This window comes from Polypterus senegalus, chromosome 1 (assembly GCF_016835505.1).
Source record: "Polypterus senegalus isolate Bchr_013 chromosome 1, ASM1683550v1, whole genome shotgun sequence".
In the NCBI taxonomy this organism is placed as follows: Eukaryota; Metazoa; Chordata; class Cladistia; order Polypteriformes; family Polypteridae; genus Polypterus; species Polypterus senegalus.
Genome location: NC_053154.1, coordinates 134,041,900 through 134,060,696, shown reverse-complemented (window position 1 = coordinate 134,060,696; position 18,797 = coordinate 134,041,900). Strand labels below are relative to the sequence as shown.

Here is an 18,797-nt window from a genome sequence, read left to right as displayed (position 1 = left end):
TTTACACTGTCATTAGAAAAATTATTGTCAACACTGCAGTTTTTGGACAAATGTGACAAGCAACTGTTTGTTTAAACACTCTGTTATATAAAGAATCCTAGGATTTTGCATGCTTTCAAACACTCAGACCTCTTTTTTGCCATCAGGCGGTCAGCTAAAGTTTTTTAGATTACTAGTTTTCCAGGGATTAACCTTCTAGTAAATTTTGTTGACTATCATTTGTTATCTTAGTTCATGCCCTCTAATCACTTACATGTATTTTATCTAAAGCAGTTTTGCAAAATTTCCTTGGATAAAGATTTGTGCTTAATAATAATACCGGTTTGTAATCCTTACAATATTATATTTAGTTAATTCATTTGTTTAATTACTGAACCATGTAAATTTCTCTGTGCCTCAGTTTATGTTAAAAGAAACTGAAAGTGACTTTTGTCATAAATTCTCTAAATTAAGTATACAAGGCTTCAAATGCTTATATCAGCAATGCTGATACCAATGAGCCAATGCTAGTCACCTTTTCCATCTGAAAGTGAAATATAAGCAGAGGAGCCTAAATTTGAAAAGGCCTCTCTTTATCACTGAATGGAAGGTTGCCACTTTTGATTGATGAGTGTAGAAACTATACAACCAAAAATAAGGGGGGCTTTACCTTGAAGTGATGTATGAATATGAAATGTTGATCTAAAAAGAGTCCACTGTTTGGAGGCTAGGCATCTAACAATGAAATATTTTGTGTTGTATTATTTTATGAGATACTCTGTACAATATTTAAATATTTAATCACAGACAATTGCAGGAGAAAATACCGTAACAGGCTAGTAAATTTGTCAGTTCAGGATTACAACTAATTAAAACTTAGTAAAAGACTCATGAATCAAAATTTATTGATTTTAACTTTACTGAAATATACTTTTATTTAACTATTTTCTTTTTTATGACTGTTGTTGTAAAATATCTGCTCCCTAGTGAAGAAATGTCACCATAGTGCTAGATATGTTTTATGCTGAAGAGGTAGGCGCTTTCATGGAGCACACTCGGGTATGCTTTTTTTAATGAGAGAAATGTGCTTCATCTGACTTCTATCACTGATGGAAATAATCCTTCAATGGCATTGCCCGATTTCCTGTCTTATATTATACATTACATTTCTTCAATTCAAATGCACAAGTAAGGCATTTATGATATCAATAAAATATTTTCACGATTTATTGGTTATTCTTTGAAAAAATAACATTTTATTACAAGTTTCATATAATATTTTTGTGTTTATGTTGTAAAAGATATAAGAGGAGACAGCATAAAGGTTTGGGGTTTGCCAGCCCCGTATATTGTGCAGAATTCAATATTTTTAAACTGGTCAAAATCATAAACAAAACAGTTCATAACGCGACGCCGAACCATGGCGTCCGCGGCCATTTTATTGGGGAGGAGCGGAAGTGGAGGAATGCTGGGAAGGACCGTGAGGGAGGATGGGATTGGTGACGTCAGGGCAAGATGGCGGAGGAAGGGCGGAAGTGCCACACTGCGGTCAAAACCCAGCTTATGGCGGAGGAAGGTCCTTTCTCCTATGAGAAAGCAGAGGGAGAAAGTTAGTACCCCACCATTCCCTGCCGGCGAATATGTTCCCAGGTGTGTTCGAATCCGTCCGCGGCCTCCTACTCGCGCTTGCGTGACAATGTATTTACATGTTGTATTGTTTAATATTTACTGTTAGTGCATTATAAGTATTTGTGCATTAATTTTACTAATTTTATTAATTTATTAATTGTAAAAATATTTAAGCACTTTCAAACTGTATTTAGTGAATAACACTAACAAAAATAAAACTTCTAATAATGTTTCTCCCAAAGCTCTCACTATAATATGTGGGGCTTGATAATTTGTGGTATGTAAAGAGTAAAAGTATATACATCTTATTCAAACCCCATTGTAAGGTAATTGTCTTGCCATCTGCATAAATTATGAAATTAAGTTGCTGTTGATCAGATTTTGAAGTTCCTAGCTAGATATACAGTATATCTAAATAAAATAGCTTACTCACTCATGTACTCGCTCATCAACAAAAACACTATTTCCTATTTCATTAAAAAGATTAAATTTGGCTGGACTGTACATCTAGGCTAGTAGGAATCTGCTAAGAAACGACATTTCGATATGTCAATATTTAGATGTAAAAACCTCTTCCAAGAGAAACTAAACACCACAAAGTCCCATAAATCCTTTGACTGATTTGATTGAAGTTTAGTGATGTTATACAAAAAAAGAAAATGAGCGCCACATGTGTTTTTGTCAATGTTTATTAATATTTTATTAACTTACATGCATTGTGTTTCGCTGAGAGGTGGATTTATGCAAAGGATGCAGCAGAAGCAATTGACAGCAGCACTAACAAATAGGGTAGACAGATGACTAAATAAGAGGCAGATAGAATAAAATGAACATCATTGTTTATGTTTGCCTTGTACAGTGAGGTGTGAAATTTGTAAAGAGAAAGGTCAACAAAGATGTGAAACTCAATTGTGCCAGTGCCAGACACTGTGCCTGTGAGAGATGGTGTTGCTTTTCTAGGAAGTGAAAGGGCAGAGAGAGAGAATAAGTGGCAGAAGTGGTGTTCTTGGATCCAAGACAAGGTGGACAGATGACATAAGTTTAAACTTAATGGGTCCCCCATAAGTTTCTCCATTGTAATATACATCAGTTGTCTTTAAAAGTAGACACCCCCCAAACTCTGAAATTGTTTACATACACATTCACATTTGTGGACTTAAACACTAAAATTAGCAGAGCCTACGAAAAAACTCGTAGATCCGTCCCACCTTAAATCACTTCTCACCTCTCCGTCAAAGTTTTTTGTCCTTTAAATGTGTTGATAAGCAGCAAACAGCAAGCAGCCTGCTATCACATCCCCCACCGGCACACAGTTTTCTCAGCTCAAGTCTGTTTACCTGCGTGTCAGTTGCTTAGAGTTGTATAGAGTGAGAAGTCAAGCAAAATGACACCTTTTATAAATACTATATCATTATTTGGAACACTTGCATTTCATGTGTGTTTCGGGCCTACAATGATCTCATCGTAAACACATTGTTAAAACAGAAATGATTTTCATGTTTTAGTAATAATTGACAAAATGTAGACATGAAGTGTATAATGTGTGAAGCCTGAATTCCAAATATCAAAGAAACACTTTCACAAAAGGTACAAATATAACAGAACAAGTACGCTTCTGTTCAAGAATGTAACTGCAGAAGAACAACCCGCATTAGGGTACGACATTGACATGCATTTGCTATGAGCTCTTTGGTGGCACAATGGTATCAGCTGTTGACGGGTAATCTAAACTTCACCGGTTTGATCCCCGATGAGTCCCTTTTGAGAAGTGAGCTGCACGTATTCTTACTTTTTTAAAATAAAAACATACATTTGATTCCCGTCTGTAACAGCTGGTGTAATTTTTGATACTTATAACGGTTAGGTTTGTTTTTTTTATTCAGTTTTATTCTCTCAGCCACATTCACGATCCCAACCAAACCCATACCCCCACCCCACCTGCCCCCCTAAGCAATTGACACTGGTTTTTTCACATAGACGTGATATAACAGAGTTAGACCGTCCTTTGTATATAAGAGCCAGATCGATCTGGCTTTTATGTAAGTAACATATAAATGTTAATGTTTTGGGTGCATGCACCGTCCTTACATACACCATCCTTTGTCATGATTTGAGTTTACCTCTGTTATACAGTATTCTTGAATAGAAGCGCACTTGTTCTGTTATATTTGTACCTTTTGTGAAAGTGTTTCTCTGATATTTGGACTTCATGCTTCACACCTTATACACATGTCGTAAATGTAAGAAGGATGATCTTTGGGTGTGTGTGGGAACTGTAAACATTTGAATCTGATGATTGTATATAGCGCAGAACTGACCTGTCTGTACTATTCTGTCCTCTGCATCTCCTGGAGTTGAAAGGAGATACCAACATACAGCAACATGTGGACACTGGCCAAGATCGGAAAAAAAAAACAAACAAAAAAAATGCAGTCATGTCATGACTACAACCGCATGAAGGTATGCAAATGAATATAATGTTACATTAGTGCAACAACGTTTTCTGAAATGTACAATACAGGTCATAAAATGAATTATTCCAAATGTCATAAATATATACCTTTTGTGAACGCGTTTCTTTCATATTTGGACTTCAGGCTTCACACCTTATATACATGTCGTAAATGTAAGAAGGACGGTCCTTGAGTGTGTGTGGGAACTGTTAACATTTGAATCTGATGAATGTATATAGTGCGGAACTGAACTCTCTATACCAGTGATGGCGAACCATTTAGAAACCAAGTGCCCAAACTGCAATCCAAAACCCACTTATTTATCGCAAAGTGCCAACATGGCAATTTAACCTGAATACCACCTAAAACTGAACACCAGCATAACCAAGGAGCTGGTGGTGGATTTCAGGAGGCCCAGGCCCCTCATGGACCCCGTGATCATCAGAGGTGAGTGTGTGCAGAGGGTACAGACCTATAAATACCTGGGAGTGCAGCTGGATGATAAATTGGACTGAACTGCCAATACTGATGCTCTGTCTGTCTATCTACTGAGCTTTTAATTTAGAAAAGCAACTCATACATTAACATCTTTTGTCTTAAAGAAAAACATAATAACAGAGCTTTCAATGATACAAACAACTTTTTGTTGAAAGGTAAAAGTTTGCATTCGGTATGCTTTTGAACAATTAATGTGCTTTTTGCTGTTGTATGCATGCTGATAATTTGTCTAACCTTGGTTCATACTTTGTAAGCTTGAGAGCAACACATGCAGCACTCAGGTCATCTGTTAGTCTGTTTCTGGTGTCAGATTTGATTTAATTCAAAGCTGAAAACAGCTGCGCACAAGCATAAGATGTTCCAAACAAAGTAAGGAAAGCAATCTCAAGTGCCTTCATTGACTTAAGATTATTTGGCAGAGAATTCCACACTTTAAGGATTTCATTTTCATATCTAACTGTGCTGTCCTTTGTCATCCCTTCGATCCTCTCAAGTGTTTCACGCAGGTCTTCCCTATTAAGCTCCCCCCAAAGCTTCCATTATATATTACGGGGTCGTGGATCAGGTGTGGCGATTAGCAACTCCTGGCAATAATTACAGATGCGGACGACTCCTCACCTGTGCGCTTAAGCGAGGACTGCCCGCATCACAAAGCTCTCCGGCCACTCTACCATAACCCCCTTTAATTATCTGTTAAAACTGGCCTTTTCAATTTTGAGCTGTGGACCCACTATACCACATCCCCTCCAACCCTACCACGAGAATCACAGACTCAAAAGGCTGCAGTCCGCGCCGCACCCTCAAGCAGCATGTGTGCCGCCCGCCTTACCCCAGACAGGAGAGGAAGGAAGCTTCCATTGGGCTGCTGGGCAGAGGCGGGTGATGTGAGAAAAGTCCTCCGGCACACGTGAAGAGGGGGAGCGGTTAGGGGAGCAGCCCGGCCCCGCATTCCTCTGGCTTTATAGTAACGAACTCTGTGCTCGGGCGACGGCGCGGCTCTGAGTGCCCCCTTTGGCACGCGTGCCATAGGTTCGCCACCACTGCTCTATACTATTCTGTCCTCTGCATCTCCTGGAGTTCAAAAGAAATACCAACATGCAGTAACATGTGGACACTGGCACAGATCGGAACAAAAAACCAAACACGGTCACTAACTACAACCACATGAAGGTATGCAAATGAATATAATGTTGCATTAGTGCAACAACGTTTTCTGAAATGCAAAATACAGGTCAGAAAATGAATTATTCCAAATGTCATATATATCTAAGTCTCTCTTTTTTGTCAGAGCAGCTTTGACATCATGGATCAGAAGGCACATACTAATTCAGCATGAACAGGAACACTCAAGAATAAAACTGAATAAAAAATTCACATCCACAGTCATTCTCAGTCACGCACAACACTCACACCCACGTCCACAGTTTTCCCAGTCTCATTTGCACACAAGATCTGAAATGATTTTCAAAAAAAGAGGGGGTATAACAAAACAAGTTTGTACCTACCATGTACAACGTACTTGAACGTGAGTGAGAGAATAAAACTGAAAAAAAAAATCGACAAGTAATATAAATTTACAGACATATCAAATGTATGTTTTTATTATATGATATAAACAATAAGAGTAGCTCACTACTCAAAATGGTAAATTTGGGAAAGCAGCTGATACCAAAACTGCGACCTCTTGATTAAAAGGCAGCAGTTCTTAGCATTGCACCTTAGCTTAGCTGTCATATGAACCGCCTACCGTAACCTGCTTTCTTTTTTCTTCGGTTAAATTCTTGAATAAAAGTACACTTGTTTTGTTATACTTGTACCTTTTGTGAAAGTGTTTATTTCATTTTTGTATTTCAGGTTTCACACATTATACATTTCATGTCTACATTTTGTCAATTATTAGTAACTAGCAAAATACCAGCGCTTCGGAGTGGAGGAGTAGTGTGTTAAAGAAGTTATGAAAAAGAAAAGGAAACATTTTAAAAATAACGTAACATGATTGTCAATGTAATTGTTTTGTCACTGTTATGAGTGTTGCTGTCATCAAGGATTTGATTATCATTATTTCTTTCAATCAGGTTCGTATTTGGAGGATATGTTGTGTTCAGGTTACATCGAAGTGTTCACTACCCAAATCGGTACTCGTGAATCTAAGATGTTTAACAGGCATTGCTGGTATTAAGTTGTGGATTCGCCTGCGAATATTTAGCGGCAGCGTGTCTATGAACTTAATTTAAACTTAAGCTTTACACCTTGCTTTCCTATTGATATGTCTACAAAGGCTTGTTCAGCTTCAGAGGGTTTTTTCTTTCTTACTGCATCAATAAACAGCTTGTCTTCCTCTTTATCTGAGACATCACACACTGCATGCACGGGTTTACCTTTCCCAGTCCTGCAAACTTTAGCGAAGTGGTTCAATTTACCACATTTTTTACACTGTCTTCCTTTAGCTGGACATTGACTTTTTCCACCGTGTGCTTTGTTTCTGCAGTAGCTGCACTTATGAATATGCTTGTATGCGTCACTCGCTTCATATTGTTTTGCTGCCTTCTCAATTGTGTAATGCGTTTTTTGTTCAGCGCTCTTTGGAGCTCTTGCTTGTTGTCTGCGTACTGCGTTCACACTCAGTTCACGTGAGCCGCTCGGAGTACATTCATCGAAGGTTCTCAGCTGTGGTTGTGCTATCTCGTTCGATCTTGCGAAGTCCACGGCTTTATTTAATGTTAGCTAAGACCAAGCACTTAAAAGTTTCTCTCGCACTTTCGCTGAGTTTGTGCCAAACACTATTCTATCCCTGACCATCTCATCTTCCTTTGCATAAGCACAGTCCTTTACCAGCAATTTTAACTCCTTTATAAAGTGATCAAAAGTCTTGTTTATACCCTGTGTCTTCTCATTAAACTTGTATCTCGTGAATATTGTATTCATCTTAGCCATGACAAACGCCTCAAAACGGTCATAATAAGTTTTCAGTACCTTGGCTTTCTCCTGGGTGAGAGTCCATGTGTTAAAAATGTCTCTTCCTTTTTCCCCAGTCCACAGGAGCAGGTAGCTGCATTTCTCACTCTCGTCTTTGCCTTTTAGCGGGCCAGAAAACATCAGCTCCACTTGTTGTTGGAACTTTTTCCATTCTCCCGGCAGGTTAAGAGAATTCCAGTCAATTCGTGGCGAGGGAACTCCAACAAAATCCATGACTGTCCTCTATTCTGACACCATGTCTTGTTTTCAGAAATTGTGAAAAATTAAATGATGGCGAGACTTTCTTTTAAAGTATGCAGGGGAACTTTATTTATTACAGCTCTTACATTCACAGTGAATCTAAGATGTTTAACAGGCATTCTCGGTATTAACTTTTTGATTTGCCAGCGAATATTTAGCGGCAGCGTGTCTATTGGATTGCTGCTGACAGACGGCATTATATGGGCAGGCACTCAATTACGTGGGAGGCGTGGGTATGGGGGACGCAATATAGGCAGGCAGCCAACTACGTGGGAGGCGTGGTGATGGGGGACGCAACTCCGCCTCACATGGTGACCAAGCTGCAGGCTATGGCTGTATATATGTACGTAAGTAGGATCCAGTTATGACCATTCACGTAGAATTTCGAAATGAAACCTGCTTAACTTTTGTAAGGAAGCTGTAAGGAATGAGCCTGCCAAATTTCAGCCTTCTACCTACACGGGAAGTTGGAGAATTAGTGATAAGTGAGTGAGTGAGTGAGTGAGTGAGTCAGTCAGTCAGGGCTTTGCCTTTTATTAGTATAGATACATGAAAAACGTTTCTGTGTTAACATTTTTACAAAGATTGTTGATGACACTGAACGCACATGAAATGTATGTTTTCTAAATGACGATTTACTTTTTTACCCAATAATGCTCCAGCACTTCACTCGAAGATAAACACTAAGCACTGAGAAACTTCTTTGCAAATTGAACTGTGGCGGTGGGTGGGGGGATGGAATAGCCGGCTGCTTGCTGCTTGTCTTAATCGGCACATTTACAGGACAAAAGACAATGAGGGAGAGGTGCGAATGGATTTAAGGTGGGTGGGATTTTCGAGTTTTCTCGTAGGCTCTGGTAATTCTAGTGTTAAAGGTAGACCACATACAACTGATGAAAAGCATGAAAAGAAGTATTTGAATGAACAATCTAATCAAGTTAAAATCGTAAACATGTTATAATGATAACAGATACCTCAAATTTCACATAATTCCTATTGATTATCCATTTCATTTCAAGAGAATACACTTTCTTTTTTCACATTGTGAAATTGTGTATCGCAGCGACCATCAGCAAAAGCCAAGTCACTAGGAAAAACAGGATCTGATCTAATGCAAGAATGTTTTACTTATGTGCAGTTGTATATATCATTTTTAAGAGTAAGCATCTCCAGTGACCTAATAACAGTATTTAACTGCTGCCTTTATCCAAGGTGACTTACAACATGTGTGAAACAATGGGTTACTTTTCATTTGCTTTTCTAATTGGTTCACAGGGAGTTGAAGTGACTTGCCACTCAGTGTCACTACCAGGGTTTAAACCCACAACCTCAGGGTTTATTAAGTCCTAGGTCCAGATCTTTAACCATTACACCACACTGCCTGTGAATAATACTAGCCTTTAGTAAAAAACAAAACTACAAAACTACAAAAATTGTATACAGAAAAATACTTAGTTACATAGTACTTCTGATACATTTATTAACTGATGGCAATATAACTGGGGCCCTTTGTCTGATGAAATTTCCCAGGTGAAGCTGAGTAACACAGCTAGTTGAGCATAAGGCAGAAACTAATCCTAGACTTGGTTCTTTCACAATTAATAGTCATGGACACACACCCATACTTAATTGTACTAAAGCCAACTTGCAGAAGGAAATTAACCTAACCTGTAATATTTAGTTTAATAATATTTCAAGATTAACAATACCTGGGAGGCAGATGTTTTATAAAATCACCATGCTGTTTCAAAAGTCAGCAGTCCAGGAGGTGAGCAATATGGAAATGTATTTCACTTATTTATATTCAGTTTCAGAATTCGTGAATTGTTTGTTCGGTCTTTAATTTGATTATATTTAAGTAATTTGATATATTGTTAATTAAGTATGATTTACTCTTAAAAATTAGATTATGTAGTTCCCATGGTAACAATGATGATTTTTTTTCCTTCATATAAATTCTTTGAATGTATTTTTTTTTCAGATTTATGGAATATTTATTATAGGCCTTTCTGAGACATTCATGATTTTAAATTTAATATTTATTTCATTACTGTAATACACATTTGAGTATACAGTGATCAGCTGTGTTAAATTATATGCCATATTAGTTTTAAAACAGTAAGTACAAAGCAATTGCCTTTTCGCCGTTGTTGCCAGAGTAGGTTCTGCTTCCAGTGGCCCTGACCATCACACCTGGATTTATAGGACTCTGATTAAAATAAAAAAGTTCATATATAATTTCCAGTCATCTCTTTTAACAAAGTTAAAACTTTTCTAATGGCTTCTTTCCCACATGTACTGTATATGGGATTTGCCAGCTTAAGTTAGCAATGCTGTAACAGACATTGTGTTAGCAGAAACACTGGGCTATCTAGCCAGTTAGTGTTTGAAACATTCTCTCCAATATGTTCCATACATATTTGATAGGGGAGAGGTGTCCAACTCTCCACCACAGTGCTTAGTAATTTATTTATCTAGAGGGCTCTGCACCCTGCTTGCTTCGTTCACCAACCCCTGGGTTTGGTTAACCAGATATACAATTTAAAGAGATTGTTATTTTTATTTCATTCATTTTTAATTTCTTGATATTTGTCAGTAATAAAGCTGTAGTGAATGAGTTATCACCCCCCAAAGGGGTTGCTAGTTCCATACTGCATGATTTTCATATCGCGCTGTGCGTTGATCATTTAAAAGCCTATACAGCAGCTGGTGCAGCTTGTGACATGCTGTGTGAACTGCATGTCACGCTGCGTGACAATCATTTAAATGCCTGTACAGCAGCTGCTGCTGCTTGTAACGTACTGCGTAAGCTGCATGTCACGCAGTGCGACAATCATTTAAAAGCCTGTACAGCAGCTGTCCTTTTGTCTCAGTTCTTTGTCTTGTTGTTTCTAAGTAGGGCATGATGTGCAAATAGTCTCCTAGGACTTCAAAGTGTCTTCCGATAAGATCCGAGAAGACCTTCTGTGCATGTGTTCCACGCCAACGTTTTTCAATTCTTTACAAAGTTCAACTTTGTCATCTACTCTTTGTCCTTTATTTCTGGCCCCACGTGTGGTTAAATGTCTTTTTCGCGGGACGTATAATGCTGCTCACGTTGTGAATTGGTGGGGGGCATGAACGCACGCTAAGAAGTTGCGGTCGGATTAGCTGCTGTCTTGCTGCTGCTGCTTGTGAGCTGCGTGTTCTTCTTGTCGCGGAGCATGTCGATCATTTAAAAGCCTGTACAGCAGTTGTCCTTTTGTCTCACTGCCTTGTCTTGCATGACGTCAAAGTGTCTTCCAAGAAGATCATGTCTTGTCTCCCTCCCAAATTTTTTTTTTTATAATAGAGAGATGTGTCTATGGCTCTTTCATGAAGAAGAACTTTCTAACATTTGTGCTAAACCTGCCTTTAACACATTTCCAACCAATCCAGTCTCTCCTTATAGTTCATACCTCTTTGTCCCAGGATCAGCCTAGTGGCTCATCACTGGATGTTCTCTAGCACCACTATGTATTTTTTGTAATGTGAAGACCAAAACACTGTAGTTCAGGTGAGCCCTCACTAATGTGTTTTATACATTAAGCATGAACTCCTTGCTCTTGTACTCTGCGCATCATGATAGCTAACCTAATAAAGTGGAACCTCGGTTTGCGAGTATAATTCGTTCTGGAAACGTGCTCACAATCCAAAGCACTCGTATATAAAAGTGAATTTTCCCATAAGAAATAATGGAAACTCAGGTGATTCGTTCCACAGCCCAAAACTATTCATATAAAAATGATTAATCTATACTAATAAAAGGCAAAGCCCTCACTCACTCACTGACTCACTGACTCATCACTAATTCTCCAACTTCCCGTGTGGGTGGAAGGCTGAAATTTGGCATGCTCATTCCTTACAGCTTCCTTACAAAAGTTGGGCAGGTTTCATTTCAAAATTCTACGCGTAATGGTCATAACTGGAAGCTATTTTTCCCCATATACTGTAATGGAGTTGAGCTTGAAAGCCGTGGGGGGCAGAGTTTCGTGTGACATGAAATAAACGAGAGTCTTGATCACTTTGTAACTAAGTTAAAATTGCAGGTGAAGGGCTATGCTTATGCAAATTCCGAGAGACTGTGTTTGTGGGGGATTGACAGTTAAGGCGGGTGGGGGAGTCATGTCATCATCTCCCCTCCCATTCACCTCATTTCGCTCTGAGCTGAGCTCTGCAGCTAACGCAGTGTTACGGAAGCGACTTTGTGACGCTGCCACCAAATACTCACAGAAAAATCCACAACTTAATACACACCTGTCTCTACAGTTTCTCCACACTGAATCCTCCAGGCACTACTTACAAAAGGTTACATTGACAATCGTGTTACGTTATTTTTAAAATGTTTCCTTTTCTTAGCACAAGCATAGCTGAGAAGCTTCGATGCATGTGCTCCATAACTCGTTAAAAAATCACGCATTTAATCACACTTTACATTACAAGAAAGGGGAACTTCTGTCAATGCATGATTTCCTGGGACACCGATTACATTGCGCTTCCTGATTCATTTTACCCTCGCACCCCCTTGGTTTGAGAAGAAGTATGAAAAATATGAGGTTAACACAGAAAAACAGATCACCAATTGAAGCTTTATAAATAATCGATTCACCATCAATAATTGTTTTGGTAAAGCCATACTCAGTGTAATCCTCCTTCCATTTTATAATTTTTCCGCCACTAGCCATAATTAAATGAACGGTAAAAAAGTAAGAGCGAAGCGAGGCTGACTTATTCAGGCAGGCAGGCGACAGCTCAATAGCTCGAATTTGGATATAAGTAGGTTTTATTTAGTCACCAGAAATATCTTTGTTAGGAATGGAAGTTGAATTTAGTCTTTAAATTTCTATGGTAAAGAAAAAGTTATGCAATGATGACTAAATTTAACTATATAAAGTCAAAACTTGTATATATAAAGTCATTCCCGAATATATAAAGTCAAACCTTGATTATATAAAGTCACTGTTGGAATAAATAAAGTCAAAACTTGAATATACAGTGGTGTGAAAAACTATTTGCCCCCTTCCTTATTTCTTATTCTTTTGCATGTTTGTCACACAAAATGTTTCTGATCATCAAACACATTTAACCATTAGTCAAATATAACACAAGTAAACACAAAATGCAGTTTTAAACGATGGTTTTATTATTTAGGGAGAAAAAATCCAAACCTACATGGCCCTGTGTGAAAAAGTAATTGCCCCCTGAACCTATTAACTGGTTGGGCCACCCTTAGCAGCAATAACTGCAATCAAGCGTTTGATAACTTGCAATGAGTCTTTACAGCTCTGGAGGAATTTTGGCTCACTCATCTTTGCAGAATTGTTGTAATTCAGCTTTATTTGAGGGTTTTCTAGCATGAACCGCCTTTTTAAGGTCATGCCATAGCATCTCAATTGGATTCAGGTCAGGACTTTGACTAGGCCACTCCAAAGTCTTCATTTTGTTTTTCTTCAGCCATTCAGAGGTGGATTTGCTGGTGTGTTTTGGGTCATTGTCCTGTTGCAGCACCCAAGATCGCTTCAGCTTGAGTCGACGAACAGATGGCCGGACATTCTCCTTCAGGATTTTTTGTAGACAGTAGAATTCATGGTTCCATCTATCACAGCAAGCCTTCCAGGTCCTGAAGCAGCAAAACAACCCCAGACCATCACACTACCACCACCATATTTTACTGTTGGTATGATGTTCTTTTTCTGAAATGCTGTGTTCCTTTTACGCCAGATGTAACGGGACATTTGTCTTCCAAAAAGTTCAACTTTTGTCTTATCAGTCCACAAGGTATTTTCCCAAAAGTCTTGGCAATCATTGAGATGTTTCTTAGCAAAATTGAGACGAGCCCTAATGTTCTTTTTGCTTAACAGTGGTTTGCGTCTTGGAAATCTGCCATGCAGGCCGTCTCTTTCTTATGGTGGAGTCGTGAACACTGACCTTAATTGAGGCAAGTGAGGCCTGCAGTTCTTTAGACGTTGTCCTGGGGTCTTTTGTGACCTCTCGGATGAGTCGTCTCTGCGCTCTTGGGGTAATTTTGGTCGGCCGGCCACTCCTGGGAAGGTTCACCACTGTTCCATGTTTTTGCCATTTGTGGATAATGGCTCTCACTGTGGTTCGCTGGAGTCCCAAAGCTTTAGAAATGGCTTTATAACCTCTGTGTCAGGCAGCTCCTATTTAAGTGATTTCTTGATTGAAACAGGTGTGGCAGTAATCAGGCCTGGGGGTGGCTACGGAAATTGAACTCAGGTGTGATACACCACAGTTAGGTTATTTTTAACAAGGGGCAATTACTTTTTCACACAAGGCCATGTAGGTTTGGATTTTTTTTCTCCCTAAATAATAAAAACCATCATTTAAAAACTGCATTTTGTGTTTACTTGTGTTATATTTGACTAATGGTTAAATGTGTTTGATGATCAGAAACATTTTGTGTGACAAACATGCGAAAGAATAAGAAATCAGGAAGGGGGCAAATAGTTTTTCACACCACTGTATAAAGTCAGCGTCGGTATATATAAAGTCAAAACTTGTTTCTGAATATATAAAGTCAAAACCTGAATATATAAAGTCAGCGTCGGAATATATAAAGTAAGCGCTGGAATATCCATCCATTTCCCAACCCGTTGAATCCGACCACAAGGTCACGGGGGTCTGCTGGAGCCAATCCCAGCCAACACTGGACGCAAGACAGGAACCAATCCTGGGCAGGGCACATGCATCATTTTCAAAACATTAACCGAACAGTGTTTTTTTAATTTATTTTTCTGAATACGTTTTTGTTAACTTAGTTCAGTTCAGAGTTGTTTCAATCAATAGATTTTGACTTTCACTTTATATATTCAGGAGTGAGTTTATATACTCCGATGTTGACTTTATGTAATCAGGAATGACTTTATAAATTCCGACGCTGACTTTATATATTCAGGTTTTGACTTTATATATTCCAGCGCTGACTTTATATATTCTGATGCTGACTTTATATATTCAAGTTTTCACTTTATATATTCCAGCGATGACTTTATACATTCAAGTTTTGACTTTATATATTCCGACAGTGACTTTATATATTCAAGTTTTGACTTTATATATTCACAAAATCAATGTATTTGCCTGTTTGGCACTCCATAGTATCTGTGTGTGTGTATATATGTACACACACATATATATATATATATATATATATATATATATATATATATATATATATATATATATATATATATATATATATATATATGCCAGCAACACTCATGACAATGACAAAACAATTACATTGTCAATTATGTTACGTTATTATTAAAATGTTTCCTTTTCTTTTTACTTCTCCGCTGCCAAGCGCGGGTATTTTGCTATATATGTATATATAGATGTATATATATATATACAGTATATATATATTGTGAAAGTTGACCCAGACACAGATAGGCGGACATATTGTTCTCAAGCACCACACATTTATTTACACAATTTACAGACAATTCAATGGTCACACAGACCCAGTTGTGCACAAACCCCAAAACACTCAGTCCTGGCCACACAATGCCTTTCTTCGGGCCGCCTCCACCCCTCCTCTGTGCTTCGTCCTTCCTCCTCCCGACTCCAGCCTCTAATGAATGGAGACGGCCCCTTTTATATGGTTCCCGGATGAGCACCAGGTGTTCCCGGCATTCCTCCTCTGGCCACGCCCCAGCGTGGCGGAAGTGCCAGCTGTCCTCTCGGCTGCTCTCCGGCGCCGTCCTAAGTCTTCCCCCCAGCACTTCCTGGTGTGGCGGAAGTGCTGGGGTAACAGGTCCCCAAGGCATTGGGGCGTCTCCTGGCAGTGACCATGGGCCCCTACAGGGTGGAACTTCCATGCCCTGTACCCGTGGCCCCCAGGGCAACCCGGAAGGCAACCCCCACGTGATCCAGGGTGGGCACAGACCCACATCCAGTCCCTCATGACGTCCCGCCCGGGTCATGGCCCCTGGCATCCCTGACAATATAGATGACAACAACACTCATATCAATGACAAAACAATTACATTAACAATCATGTTACATTATTTTTAAAATTTTTCCTTTTCTTTTTCATAACTTCTTTAACACACTACTTCTCCGCTGCGAAGCGCGGGTATTCTGCTAGTCCAAAATATAAAGTAAAAATACATAAAACAAATCAACCTGCAAAGAATCATGGCTGGTGTGAGTGAGTTTGTAAACTTTTTTAGGAATCCACCTAATGGGACGACAGGCAGAAGAGCGTCCCAAAGCAACTGCAGGCTCCAAGCACTGTAGCAGTTCGCCGTAAAAGCGAATCCAAAAAGATCGCAGACATGCTATAAGCGCCTGCCATTGATGGGTATTACAGGAACATTATAAATGAGCAGGGAACAGTATTACTTGGTCCCGACCCTGCCTGACTGTTGTGCCTGTGTATAGTTAGTGGCAGATCCCGCTACAATAAATAACCGCGCTGTTCCTGTTTCAAGCTGAATAAAGCTGGTGTCGCTAAAGTACTAAGACTCAGCTTCGTGTTTTGGGGTGCAAGACAGGGACTCGCATGTTACAACACACACACGTTTTCACCATGCTATAGTAAATAGTATATGCTCGTACAGATGTTGACTTTATGAGTGAGGCACGCTGACTCAGATGGAGAATGGGAGACGATTACCCACAATCCCGCAGCAAGAGAGAGAAGAGCCATCAGCTCACTTCACGTGATCACGTGGCGCTTGGTAGACAATGCGTATACGTACTACTCGTATTGCAAGACATCACTCGTTTATCAAGTCAAAATTTATTAAAAATTTTAGCTTGTCTTGCAAAACACTCGCAAACCAAGTTACTTGCAATCCAAGGTTCCACTGTATTATATTAGCCTTCTTTAATGCTTCTGTACACTGCCAGGATGTAGACACTGACAAATCCACTATGACTCCTAGATCCTTCTCATAAGGTGTACTTCTATCAGTGCATTTAACTGACAGTATTACACTATACATATTCAAAACTGTAAAATCTTTAGTTTTCAACATACTTCCTCATAATTGCACTCATTTTAAAATCTGTGAGTATATGCTTGCAATATTAAAATTGTCTGCACCTTTGATGTCATTGATTGTGCACTCAAATTATGTTAGAAGAAAAGGTATACCTATTAAAGTGGATACTTCATACATGAAAAATTTATATTTTTTTATTTGTTTATTGCAGATATGTGGGAAATTTACAGAGGATATTTGATTATTCGCCACTTGATCCTACACAGGACTTTAACACACAGATGTATGTATTTGCTAAGATAAATGTCTTGAATGACTTAAATCAAGTGTGTTTTAAACTGACTGCACTATTTAGAACATATAGAAAGTCATATGCTACTGAAGTCTTGTGTTTGTCAGTAGTTATACAGACAGTTAATGTCACACGGATGATTAATGACCTTAAGCTCCGCCCCAGACATTATTGATGACTTTAAGCCCCGCCCAATATGAAAATATGATTTATGAAAATATGCAAATATGATTTATGAAAATATGAATATATGCAAATATTGAAACTATAAAAGTATGAAAATATATTTATGTTAATATGATTTATAAGCTATAAACATAGGACACGTGGCTTTATTTTATAAACACTAGATTCAAAATTAATATTAAGAAATTAAATATACTGTACACTTGTCTTGCAGTCATAGCTATGCCTATGTGTAACTTTCTGAAAATATTCACACACCCAAGCTTATAAACTAACAACACACACGACCTCATTTTATAAACACTAGATTCAAAATTAATATTCACTTGTCTTACCGTCATAGCTATGCCTATGTGTAACTTTCTGAAAATATTCACACACCCACGCTTATCAACTCACGACACACATGACCATATTTTATAAACACACGACCGGTTGTGTGTTTATAAAATATGGTCATGTGTGTCGTGAGTTGATAAGCGCGGGTGTGTGAATATTTTCAGAAAGTTACACATAGGCATAGCTATGACGGCAGGACAAGTGTATATTTAATTTCTTAATATTAAATTTGAATCTAGTGTTTATAAAATAAAGCCACGTGTCCTAAGTTTATAGCTTATAAATCATATTAACATAAATATATTTTCATACTTTTATAGTTTCATATTTGCATATGTTCATATTTTCATAAATCATATCAACAAATTATATTTTCATGTTTTTATATTTTCATAAATAATATTTTGCATATTTTCATAAATCATATTTTAATATTTTGGGGCGGGGCTTAAAGTCATCAATCATGTCTTGTGCAGGGCTTAAGGTCATCAATCATCCGTGTGACATTAGCTGTCTGTATAGCTATTTTTGTCATCTTTTTTTTGTCTTACAGGGCTAAACTGGGACATGGTCTTCTTTCAGGCCAGTACTCCAAGCCTCCCGTGAAATCTGAACTTATTGAACAGGTGATGAAAGAAGAATACAAGGTATTGGAATGGGCATGTGAAAGCTTGATATCTAGGTATAATAATAAGGAACAAATGCATCACATTATTTGTATATAATGACAAGTATATTATATATTGCCTAATCAAAATTAAATTATTTTTAAAACAATTCAACTGTTATAGCATTAAATGCTATTATAGCCCTTTTAGACAAAATTCTTCACATAGAAATGTGGTTCTGAAAAAGAGTAATGAAAGTATGATGTTTTGAATAAATATAGTTTATGGGAGCACGTTTTTATGTTGCCTGTATTACAAAAGTTCTGACATGAACATGCCAAAGACCAAAAATGATTGAAAGCAGAAGCTACTGCACATCATTTTGTCTGGAACTAGTAGGGAAGAGATCAGTAGCCTTGAAAGTTGGCATTTGACTGGACTAGAGCAAGCCTTGGAGTCAGAGTTTGTGAATTCACTGTTCTTCAGAAATATCACCAAATTGCATATTTGAGAGAAACATAAAAAGGAAATAAAATTTAGTTTCATGACATCTTGAAATAGGGTGTCCACCCTTGCACACAAACACATCAGGAGACAGGAAGCT

General features: G+C 38.2%; 1 protein-coding gene across 3 annotated transcripts in view; it reads left to right on the top strand.

The window, feature by feature from the left end:
• usp13 (ubiquitin specific peptidase 13) overlaps window positions 1-18,797 on the top strand; it is a 263,677-nt gene that overhangs the window by 156,279 nt on the left and 88,601 nt on the right. For all 3 annotated transcript variants that reach the window (XM_039758594.1, XM_039758584.1, XM_039758575.1), the window contains exons 9-10: window positions 16,980-17,051; window positions 18,139-18,232. In XM_039758594.1, coding sequence (XP_039614528.1) covers window positions 16,980-17,051; window positions 18,139-18,232 — 166 coding nt within the window. The remainder of the gene's footprint in view (window positions 1-16,979; window positions 17,052-18,138; window positions 18,233-18,797) is intronic.